The sequence below is a fragment of the Oncorhynchus masou genome, chromosome 13 (genome assembly GCF_036934945.1).
Source record: "Oncorhynchus masou masou isolate Uvic2021 chromosome 13, UVic_Omas_1.1, whole genome shotgun sequence".
In the NCBI taxonomy this organism is placed as follows: domain Eukaryota; kingdom Metazoa; phylum Chordata; class Actinopteri; order Salmoniformes; family Salmonidae; genus Oncorhynchus; species Oncorhynchus masou.
This window is the reverse complement of record NC_088224.1, coordinates 53,454,976-53,467,679: the sequence shown is the minus strand read 5'-3', so window position 1 is coordinate 53,467,679 and position 12,704 is coordinate 53,454,976. Positions and strand designations below refer to the sequence as shown.

General features: G+C 46.4%; 1 protein-coding gene across 1 annotated transcript in view; it reads left to right on the top strand.

Annotated features, from left to right (window-relative positions):
• Positions 1-12,704, top strand: part of LOC135552577 (prostacyclin receptor-like) — a 54,240-nt gene that overhangs the window by 38,566 nt on the left and 2,970 nt on the right. Inside the window, exon 2 of the mRNA XM_064984280.1 lies at positions 10,344-12,704. This exon is cut by the window's right edge and continues 2,970 nt beyond it. Within this exon, the coding sequence (XP_064840352.1) occupies positions 10,344-10,670 (327 nt within the window). The 3' untranslated portion in view covers positions 10,671-12,704. The remainder of the gene's footprint in view (positions 1-10,343) is intronic.

The following is a 12,704-nucleotide window of genomic DNA, read 5'->3' as shown; positions in this document are numbered from 1 at the left end:
TAATACTCTTTCCAGTAAAGGTGCATTAGAGGCTGTATACAACAGGTCGTCTATGTATATTGTAGTTGGATACTTAGATACATCTTAAGTTCGTTGCTGGTGCATACACAGCAGATCCAGTCCCCACCTGGGTATTAAGCCTTCCGGGTAATAACTATCCCTATTGTTACCAGTCAATAAACAGAAGTCTGCTGAGCACAAGTCTTAATGGATGCATTGCACTCTCTCTATAACCTTTGGCCTTTCTAACAGACAGACAGACAGACTCCCCAGACAGACAGACAGACTCCCCAGACAGACAGACAGACTCCCCAGACAGACAGACAGACTCCCCAGACAGACAGACAGACTCCCCAGACCTACAGACATTCCCCAGACCTACAGACAGATAGATTCCCCAGACAGACAGACAGATTCCCCAGACAGACAGACAGATTCCACAGACAGACAGACAGACAGACCAGACAGACAGATAGATAGATTCCCCAGACAGACAGACTCCCCAGACAGACAGACAGACATATTCTCCAGACAGACAGACAGATTCCCCAGACCTACAGACAGATATATTCCCCAGACAGACAGACTTCCCAGACAGACAGATTCCCCAGACAGACAGACAGACAGACAGATGCCCCAGACAGACAGACAGACTCCCCAGACCTACAGACAGACAGATTCCCCAGACCTACAGACAGACAGATTCCCCAGACCTACAGACTCCACAGACAGACAGACAGACAGACAGACAGATTCCCCAGACAGACAGACAGATTCCCCAGACCTACAGACAGATATATTCCCCAGACAGACTCCCCAGACAGACAGACAGACTCCCCAGACAGACAGACAGACTCCCCAGACAGACAGACAGACTCCCCAGACAGACAGACAGACAGACTCCCCAGACAGACAGACAGACTCCCCAGACAGACAGACAGACAGACAGACAGACTCCCCAGACAGACAGACAGACAGACAGACAGACTCCCCAGACAGACAGACTCCCCAGACAGACAGACTCCCCAGACAGACAGACAGACTGATTCCCCAGACAGACAGACAGACAGACAGACTCCCCAGACAGACAGACAGACAGACTCCCCAGACAGACAGACAGACAGACAGACTCCCAGACAGACAGACAGACAGACAGACTCCCCAGACAGACAGACTCCCCAGACAGACAGACAGACAGACTCCCCAGACAGACAGACAGACAGACTCCCCAGACAGACAGACAGACTCCCCAGACAGACAGACAGACAGACTCCCCAGACAGACAGACAGACAGACTCCCCAGACAGACAGACAGACAGACTCCCCAGACAGACAGACAGACAGACAGACAGACTCCCCAGACAGACAGACAGACAGACTCCCCAGACAGACAGACAGACAGACAGACAGACAGACAGACAGACAGACAGACAGACAGACTCCCCAGACAGACAGACAGACAGACTCCCCAGACAGACAGACAGACAGACTCCCCAGACAGACAGACAGACAGACAGACTCCCCAGACAGACAGACTCCCCAGACAGACAGACAGACAGACTCCCCAGACAGACAGACAGACAGACTCCCCAGACAGACAGACAGACAGACTCCCCAGACAGACAGACAGACAGACTCCCCAGACAGACAGACAGACAGACTCCCAGACAGACAGACAGACAGACTCCCCAGACAGACAGACAGACAGACTCCCCAGACAGACAGACAGACAGACTCCCCAGACAGACAGACAGACAGACTCCCCAGACAGACAGACAGACTCCCCAGACAGACAGACAGACAGACTCCCCAGACAGACAGACAGACAGACTCCCCAGACAGACAGACAGACAGACTCCCCAGACAGACAGACAGACAGACAGACTCCCCAGACAGACAGACAGACAGACTCCCAGACAGGCAGACAGACAGACTCCCCAGACAGACAGACAGACTCCCCAGACAGACAGACAGACTCCCCAGACAGACAGACAGACTCCCCAGACAGACAGACTGATTCTCCAGACAGACAGACTGATTCCCCAGACAGACAGACAGACTCCCCAGACAGACAGACTGATTCTCCAGACAGACAGACTGATTCCCCAGACAGACAGACAGACTGATTCCCCAGACAGACAGACAGACAGATTCCCCAGACAGACAGACTGATTCCCCAGACAGACAGACAGACTCCCCAGACAGACAGACAGACTCCCCAGACAGACAGACAGACTGACTCCCCAGACAGACAGACAGACTGACTCCCCAGACAGACAGACAGATTCCCCAGACAGACATATTCCCCAGACAGACAGACAGATTCCCCAGACAGATAAATTCCCCAGACAGACAGACAGACAGGCAGACAGACAGACAGATTCCCCAGACAGATAGACAGACAGACAGACAGACAGACTGATTCCCCAGACAGACAGACAGACTGATTCCCCAGACAGACAGACAGACAGATTCCCCAGACAGACAGACAGACTGATTCCCCAGACAGACAGACTGATTCCCCAGACAGACAGACTGATTCCCCAGACAGACAGACTGATTCCCCAGACAGACAGACTGATTCCCCAGACAGACAGACTGATTCCCCAGACAGACAGACTGATTCCCCAGACAGACAGACTGATTCCCCAGACAGACAGACTGATTCCCCAGACAGACAGACTGATTCCCAGACAGACAGACAGATTCCCCAGACAGACAGACAGACTCCCCAGACAGACAGACAGATTCCCCAGACAGATAGACAGACAGACAGACAGACTGATTCCCCAGACAGACAGACAGACTGATTCCCCAGACAGACAGACAGACAGATTCCACAGACAGACAGACAGACAGACAGACTGATTCCCCAGACAGACAGACTGATTCCCCAGACAGACAGACTGATTCCCCAGACAGACAGACTGATTCCCCAGACAGACAGACTGATTCCCCAGACAGACAGACTGATTCCCCAGACAGACAGACTGATTCCCCAGACAGACAGACTGATTCCCCAGACAGACAGACTGATTCCCCAGACAGACAGACTGATTCCCCAGACAGACAGACAGACTGATTCCCCAGACAGACAGACAGACTCCCCAGACAGACAGACAGACTCCCCAGACAGACAGACAGACAGACTCCCCAGACAGACAGACAGACAGACCAGACAGACAGATAGATAGATTCCCCAGACAGACAGACAGACTCCCCAGACAGACAGACAGACAGATAGATTCCACAGACAGACAGACTCCCCAGACAGACAGACAGATAGATTCCACAGACAGACAGACTCCCCAGACAGACAGACAGGCAGATAGATTCCACAGACAGACAGACTCCCCAGACAGACAGACAGATTCCCCAGACAGACAGACAGACTCCCCAGACAGACAGACAGACAGACAGACAGACTCCCCAGACAGACAGACAGACAGACTCCCCAGACAGACAGACAGACAGATTCCCCAGACAGATGGCAAAAGGATTGTGTAGACTGGTTCTAATTTTGGTGGACAGACTTAATTAATTGACAGATACTGATAGAATGCACATGCACATTTGTCTGGGAGCTAGACATTTAGACGTTTTCCTCCATAATGGTTTTGCTATAGGGAATAGGGTTAAAAAGGGTATGTATCATATGAAGTCTAGCTCCCTTCAACACCCACCCACACCAGTTTCTCAGTACTAAGTAGATTTAAAAACTCTCAAGCAATCAGGCTTCTGAGAATAGAGAATAGAAAGACCCCTATGGACCCCCATAGATTAATGTCCACCGAAAAGGAACGTCTCGGGGGCTTGGGGGGAACGCTTGCACTGACACACAGGTTAGCCCATGTTTGTAACCTTTCAGCCTGCATTCAGAGGATGGACCATAATAACAGGCTGAGGAAAGGGAGAGTCACAGACCTAATAGAGATCAAAGACATTGTGACGACCAATATGGCATCTAAGTTACGCGCAACTTAACTTCGTCCCGTGGAAGTTAAGTCGGATAAAGTGGATAAACAGGTTCATGTCAAGCCCCTCATGGAATGTAGGCCTATATTGAACACCACACATTGGGTGAATGATAGAACAGCGATTTCTGTAAGGAACACCGCTGATAGAGATGAGAAGCAGGTACAGGGAGTGAACATTTTAATTATCAACTGACATGGAACGGAACAGGGCAGCGTCTGGACAAGAACACATAATGACATTAATGCAGACACAGGGAACAAACGGAGGAGCATAAGGTTATAGATGGGACAATCAACAAAGTGAAGGCATTTAAGTGAGTCCAATGAGCGCTGCTGCGCGTAATGATGGTGACAGGTGTGCGTAATGAAGGTGTGAAAATGTCCATGTTAAAATGTTATGGGATGTATTTTCTCCATAGTTTTTGATGGTAGGCCACTCTGGTAGGCCTGCATTATGATCAAATAGCCACAGTAGCTTACTTGGCCATTGTTAAAACTATAACTTAAAGTGGGTACAGCCTCAGTGTTCATAGTAAAAATGAGCTGGAAGTTTTCACAACATTCAAGTTTGCGCTCAGAAGACCTGAAATTAGCTCAGTGCCAACATTTTTTTGAAGGAACATTGGTGGTCTAACGAGTAAGGAAATATGGAGACAGAGATGATACTAACTGGGTATCAAACCTGGTTTTCTGGTTGTCTGCTGCATTTGCCCACTGAGTTAAAGCCAAAGATCTGGAGACTGCTGACAGTGACACCGTGGTGACATACAGTGCATTCGAAAAGTATTCAAAAACCTTGACCTTTTCCACATTTTGTTACATTACTGCTTTATTCTAAAATGTATTTAAACATATATCTCGTTTTCATCAGTCTAGGGGTCTGAATACTTTCAGAATGCACTATACCTTGGTTTATAGCCTCTCATTTTCATGGCACAGACAGATATGGCAGCTCTGCTTCTAGCTCCTAAGCAACTTTGCAGTATTTATTTTTTGTATATTTCTTTTGTTATTTCTTACATTATTAGGCCAACATTTTTGGGGGGTTATTACATACAGCCGGAAATATCTTTAGGATATCAGAGCGGCGTTAACTCACCAGCATTACAACCAGGAATACGACTTTCCCGAATTGGATCCTTGATCGTTCCCCCCCAAGGACGATTTAACTTATTCCAAAGGCTGCTCCAAAACACAGCCGGTGGAGAAGCCGCATTCGGAGTGGACTTCTAGTCTGACTCAGGAGGCGTGCACACCATCCATCGCTTCCGAGTATATTACTAGCTAATGTTGTCTCTGGATAACAAAAAGTAGACTAGCTCCGGGCCACAATCTCCTTCCAGAGAGAGACCAGGGATGGTAACATTCTCTGTTTCACGTAAACATGGTTCTCTCGGGATATACTGTCCCCGTCCATTAAGCCATCTGGATTCTCAGTACATCGCACAGACAGAAATATATAAGTCTCCGGGAAGAAGAAAGGTGGGGGTGTATGTTTCATGATTAACCACTCCTGGTGTGATTGTGATAACATACAGAAACTCAAGTCCTTTTGTTCACCTGACCTAGAATACCTCACAATCAAATGCCGACCGTATTACCTCCCAAGAGAATACTCTTTGGTTATTGTCACAGCCATGTATATTCCCCCTCAAGCCGATACCACGACGACAGTCAAAGAACTACACTGGACTTTATACAAACTGGAAACCTGAGGCTGCATTTATTGTAGCTGGGAATTTTAACAAAGCAAATATGAAGAAAATGCTACCAAGTTTCTACCAACACATTGACTGCAGTACTCGCACTGGTAAAATATTGGACCACTGTCTACTTACATTTTTGAAATTCCTACAAGGCCCTCCCTTCGGCCAATCTGATCACGACTCCATTTTGCTCCTCCCTTCATATAGGCAGAAACTCAAAGTACCCATGCTAAGGTCTATTCAACGCTGGTCTGACCAATCAAACTCCATTCGTCAAGATTGTTTTGATGGGATATGTTCCGGGTCGCCTCTGAGAATAACATTGACAAATACACAGGAGATGTTGTATCCACTGTTATTATTAAAACCTACCCAAACCAGAAACCGTTGATAGATGGCAGCATTCGCGCAAAACTGAAAGCGTCAACCACCATATTTAACCATGGGAAATTGACTGGGAATATGGCCGAATACAAAGAGTATAGTTATTCCCCACTTAAGGCAATCAAACAGGCAAAACGCCAGTACAGAGACAAAGTGGAGTCGCAATTCAACGGCTCAGACTTGAGACGTATGTGTCAGGGTCTACAGACGATCACGGACTACAAAGGGAAAACCAGCCACTTCGTGGACACTGAGGTCTTTCTTCCGGACACGCTAAACACCTTCTTTGCCTGCTTTGAGGATAACACAGTGCCACCGACGTGGCTCGCTACCAAGCACTATGGGCGCTCCTTCTCCATGGCCGATGTGAGTAAGACATTTAAGCATGTTAACCCTCGCAAGACTGCCGGCCCAGACGATATCTGTAGCCACATCCACAGAGCATGCGCAGACCAGCTGGCTGGAGAATTTACGGACATATTCAATCTCTCTCTATTCCAGTCTGCTGTCCCCACTTGCTTCAAGATGTCCACCATTGTTCCTGTAACCCAAGAAAGCAAAGGTAACTGAACTAAATGACTATCGCCCCATAGCACTCACTTCTGTCATCATGAAGTGCTTTAAGAGGCTAGTTAAGGATCATATAACCTTTACCTTACCTGACACCCTAGACCCACTTCAATTAGCTTTACACCCCAATATATCCGCAAACGATGCCATCGCACTGCACACTGCCCTATTCCATCTGGACAAGAGGAATACATGTGTAAGAATGCTGTTAATTGACTTTAGCTCAGCATTCAACACCATAGTACCCTCCAAGCTCATCATTAAGCTTGGGGCCCTGGGTCTGAACCCCGCCCTGTGCAATTGGGTCCTGGACTTTCTGATGGGCCGCCCCCCAGGTGGTGAAGGTAGGAAACACCTACACTTTGCTGATCCTCAACACAGGGGCCCCACAAGGATGTGTGCTCAGCCCCCTCCTGCACTCCATTCAGCCATGACTGTGTGGCCACACACGCCTCCAACTCAATCATCCAGTTTGCAGACAACACAACAGTAGTAGGCCTGAAAAACAACGATGATGAGACCATCTACAGGGAGGTGGTGAGGGCCGTGGGAGAGTGGTGCCAGGAAAATAACCTCTCACTCAACATCAACAAAACAAAGGAGCTGATCGTGAACTTCAGAAAACAGCAGAGGGAGCATGCCCCTATCCACTTCGACGGGAACACAATGGAGAAGGTGGAAAGCTTCAAGTTCCACAGTGTTTACATCACTGACTATCTGAAATGGCCTACCCACACAGACAGTGTGGTGAATAATGTGCAACAGCGCCTCTTCAACCTCAGGAGGCTGAAGACATTTGGCTTGGCTCCCCTAACAGCCTTACAAACTTTTACAGATTCACAACTGAGAGGATCCTGTCGGGCTGTATCACCACCTGGTACGGCAACCGCAGGGCTCTCCAGAGGGTGGTGCAGTCTGCCCAAAGCATCACCGGGGGCAAACTACCTGCACTCCAGGAGACACAGAGGACCCGATGTCACAGGATGGCCAAAAAGATCATCAAGTACATGAACCACCCAAGCCATGGCCTGTTCACCCTTCTATACCCGCAATAACATTTAGTTAAATATGTGTATGTGACAAATTTGATTTGATTTTTGAAACACTTGAAAGTCACTCGATACTCTGTCTTATCACTCCCAGGAACACCTGTAGTCAGCATTAGATGGCAAATTAACACAGTATCATCAAGACTTTGGTCACAAAGATACATGAAAACGGGAAATGGTTCTTTCTCTCTCTCTCTGGGATCCACTGCTTTGCTGTCTCTGAGATGAACAGACACATAACTTTATCATCCCATTGAAACAGGATCTGAAGGAGAAGGGGCGCAACAGTCCTCCAGGAGCCAAATGGAGACTAATAGGCCACAATGGACTTCCATTATGGGGCCTGTTTCCTGATAGCAAAGGCCATCAACAGCACCAAATGGCCTATAATGGGTCCATGTTGCCCTGCTCTGGCCCCACACAGACTGTACCCAGGTAGATGCACCCTTAGGTGTGGGTGCATGTGTTTTATGATTCTTGTATATGCCTTTTCCAACTGATGGATCGCCCCCCCCCCCCCATGTTTAACGAGCGGCTGATGCCTCTCATCTATCCTGCGTTCCAAACCCACACTCAGTGACAGTGCCCGTGATTTGTGTCCCTCTTAAAGGATACCAGGTCTGCCTAGAGGACCATATGTGGCAGGGTGGCAAGGAGAAGGTGGCAACAGTAGCAGTGTTTTTGTGAGATGTTTTAGCAACACGTAACAACAAACACCATCTTAGGCTTTTTTCACAGTACACATCCAAATCACATTTCCTGCATTTTATTTTATTTTCTATGATTGTGTTTAAAAATATACACATATTATTCTATGTATGTTTCCTAGCCTCCTGCCTTGAAAGTATAATTGCTTGGTCTTATAATGCAGGGCTCCCTCAAAAAAAGAGACCTTGTTCTCAATGGGACTCCCCTACCTAAATAAAGGTTACAAATGTGTGACATCCCACCTGGACACCGTCACCATGAAACCGTTTTTATTATGTATTCATCTATCACTGTTCAACAGGTTCCTAGTTTGTAACCATAATTCTTAGAGGCCTTGTAATATATTAGCCTGTCTTTCACCAGCTCTCGAAGTCACAGCTCGCTGTGTGGTCACGTGGGTCGCGCGTCATCCAGGTTAGTAATATATGCCATTCAGCAGACACTTACTGACGTACTGACTTAGTCATGCGTGCATACATATTTTACATATGGGTGGTCCCGGTAATCAAGCCCACTATCCTGGCATAGCAAAGTACCATGCTGAAGCAACTGAGCTACAGAGGACCACAATGGTCAGCCTGTACAGTATAGGGCCTCTCAACTGCCTTATGAACTGTGTCTGACCCTTACTGCCGCAGTTCAGACTCCGAGAGGAGCCCATATAATATATACGTCCTCTAACTCAGCCTGGGGCTACAGTAATGGCAGCAATGGTAGATTTATTTCACTCTCCCTCAGTGCGCCACACTGGATGACACGTATTTCACCCCTAGGCCATCCTTTCACTGTGAATGGATAAGTGAGCCAAAAGCTGGGACCAGCAGCTGAATCGGGGAACGGCTGAATCGGGGAACGGCTGAATCAGGGAACAGCTGAATCAGGGAAAACATGTTGCGTTTATAATTAATCCTCGACTCCTATGAATGGAATGAATTACAATATCTGTGGTCCCCTACATCCATCATTAGTCCTCTTGATTAGGACACTTTGGGGTTAAGTTTAGGGTTATGGTTACAATTAGGATTAGGGTAAAGGGTTAGTGGTTAGGGTTGCGGGTTAAGGTTAGGGTTAAGTGTTAGGTTAAGGGTTAGGGAAAATAGGATTTTGGGTGGAAGTTAATTTTAGGTCCCCACGGGGATATAACATAATGTGTGTGTGTGTGACTATTTTGACATCAGCTGTACAATGTGGGGATTCACTTCCATTAAAGGCATTGCTAAATTTCTACAGAGACATTAGTTCACTGTGGTTGTGGCAATAGGCCAACACAGACAGTGTCTGCACAATATTCTCTGCCTTTTTATAATGTCCATCAGTGCGTTACAGGACATTGTCTGTTTTGGCTAGTTAGCCTATGGTGGAGATGAGAGAGCGCGGTGCTGCTCCTACTCCCTCCTGCATGCTGATTTGGCACGGCTCAGACCTGTAATGGTCCCTGGGCTGCTTCCACTCCGTCTTTTGGGTTATTACTTTTCACTCCCAGGCCTTAGCAACAGGGAAACATTTACGCTGTGACACGACACCACTCAATCAGGCCACGTAATCAATTATGGGGCTGTTTATTGAATATATCACAGGAAATAAGGGGATTGAAGATGGAGGAAAGAAATGAGGTGGCTGAAATGCTTTTGGTGCCAGCTGCTCTCTGTGGCCAGGATGTCTGTCTGTCTGTCTGCCTGGCTTGTTCTGCACTGTCCTGTATACTGGCATGTGATGGGATTTTATACAGTATCTTGTCCTTACTCCTCTCTTTCTCCCTTGTCACTCTCTTCCCCCACCCCTTAGTATCCAGCACTGTATTTTTCTGCTGTGTATCTCCACATAAAACTTATTTTACATTTTATTTTGACGAGTAAGAGTAGCTGCTGCATGTGCAATAGCTAATTGGGATCCTAATAAACTAAACTCCTCAATATCTAACTCTCTCTCTCTATGTCTTTCCTCCTCAGATTGCCGGTTTTGCCAATGCCATTGAGCCAGTGGGTGACGACCAGGAGAATCTGCTGGCGTTCCGTTTCCAGGCCCTCAACCCCATCGTGGACCCCTGGGTCTTCATCATCTTCCGCAAGTCCGTGTTCCGCCACCTCCGCTCGCTGCTGCGCTGCCGTTTCACGGGGGGAGCAGTGAAGAACACGGCCCACTGCACATTCTCCTTAACCCCTGATGACCACAGGGAGTCTCCCAAACCCTTGCCCTCTGTTTCCTTGCAGCCCAAGCTATACTCCAGCCTCTTATGTGGGGGTGGGACTCGGGGCAGGAAAGAGAATGGGATTTAGGGATGGATGGATGTGGGAGAACAGACATTTGGGGGAAGGGGTTCGGGATTTAGGGTTTGGAGAATTAACTTTTTTGATTATTAGTACCTTATCCACTGTTGACTAGGATACATATAGTATACCCGATGCATGAGTATACCCGATGCATGAGTATACCCGATGCATGAGTATACCCGATGCATGAGCTACATGTTTCATACATGTGAGTGCCATATAAAAAGACTGCAAAGTGAGCGATTATGCCTCCAAACACACTGAAAACAAAAAAAAAACTCCAAGCAACTGAAATGGATGTATGCAGGAGACCACTAAGGGATTCATTATGGACAACCAGCCCTGGAACGGCAAAGGACTCTGTCGACATACAGTGCCTTCAGAAAGTATTCATACTTTAGTTTTACCTTTAAGCAATTCAGTTAATAACAAATTCTTATTTTCAGTAATGGCCTAGGAACAGTGGGTTAGCTGCCTTGTTCAGGGGCAGAACGACAGATTTTTACCTTGTCAGCTCGGGGATTCGATCTTGCAATCTTTCGGTTACAAGTCCAACACTCTAACTACGAGGCTACCTGCCACCCCTTGACTTATTCCACATTTTGTTGTGTTACAGCCTGATTTCAAAATGGATTAGATATATTGTTTTCCTCACCCATTACACACAATACCCCATAATGACGAAGTGAAAATATGTTTTTAGAAATGTTTGTAAATGTTTTGAAAATGAAATACAGGAATATCTTATTTACGTAAGTATTCACAACCCCTGAGTCAATACATGTTATAATCACCTTTCGGAGCGATTACAGCTGTGAGCTTTGCAAACCTGGATTGTACAATATTTGCACATTATCATTTTTTAAAAATCTCTCAAGCTCTGTCATTGCTATACAGACATTTTCAAGTCTTGCCATAGATTTTCAAGCCGATTTAAGTCAAAACTGTAACGAAGCCAATCAGGAACATTCATCTTGGTAAGATACTCCAATGTGGAGTATTAGGTTATTATCCTACTGAAAGGTGAATTTGTCTCCCAGTGTCTGTTGGAAAGCAGACTGAACCAGATTTTCCTTTGGGATTTTGCCTGTGCTTAGCTCTATTCTGTTTCTATCCTAAAAAAGTCCCTAGTCCTTGCCGATGACAAGTATACCCATAACATGATGCAACCACTGCCATGCTTGAAAATATGAAGAGTGGTGCTCAGTGATGTGTTGTTGGATTTGTCCCAAACATAACGCTTTATATTCAAGACATAAAATCAATTTCCTTGACACTTTAGTGCCATGTTGCAAACAGGATGCATTATTTGGAATATTTTTAAGGTTAGTAATTGTGGAGTAACCACAATTTTGTTGATCCAAACTCAGTGTTCTCCTATCACAGCCATTAAACTCTAACTGTTTTTAAGTCACCATTGGTCTCATGGTGAAATCCCTGAGTGTGTTCCTTCCTCTCTGAGTTGGATGCATGTAGCTTTGTAGTGACTGGGTGTTGATACACCATGTAAAGTGTAATTAATAACTTCATCGTGCTCAAAGGGATATTTAATGTCAGCTTTTTTTTTACCCATCTACCAATAGGTGCCCTTCTTTGCAAGGCATTGGAAAACCTTTGGTCTTTGTGGTAGGATCTGTGTCTGAAATTCACTGCTCGACTGAGGGACCTTACAGATACTTGTAAGTGTAGGGTAAAAACCATGTTATCCACTATTATTGCACGGGTGAGTCCATCAAAATTGATTAAAATGTTATTTGTCACATGCGCCGAATATTTACTTACAAGCCTTAAATAAAGTCAAAAATAAAAGAGCAACAATAAAATAAGAATAACGAGGCTATACACAGGGGGTACCAGTACTGAGTCAATATGCCAGGGTTCAGGTTAATTGAGGTAATATGTACATGTAGGTAGGGGTAAAGTGACTATGCATAGATAATAAACGGCGAGTAGCAGCAGCGTAAGAAAAGGGGGCGACTCAATGTAAATAGTCAGGGTGGCCATTTGATTAGCTGTTCAGCAGTTTTATGACTTGGGGAT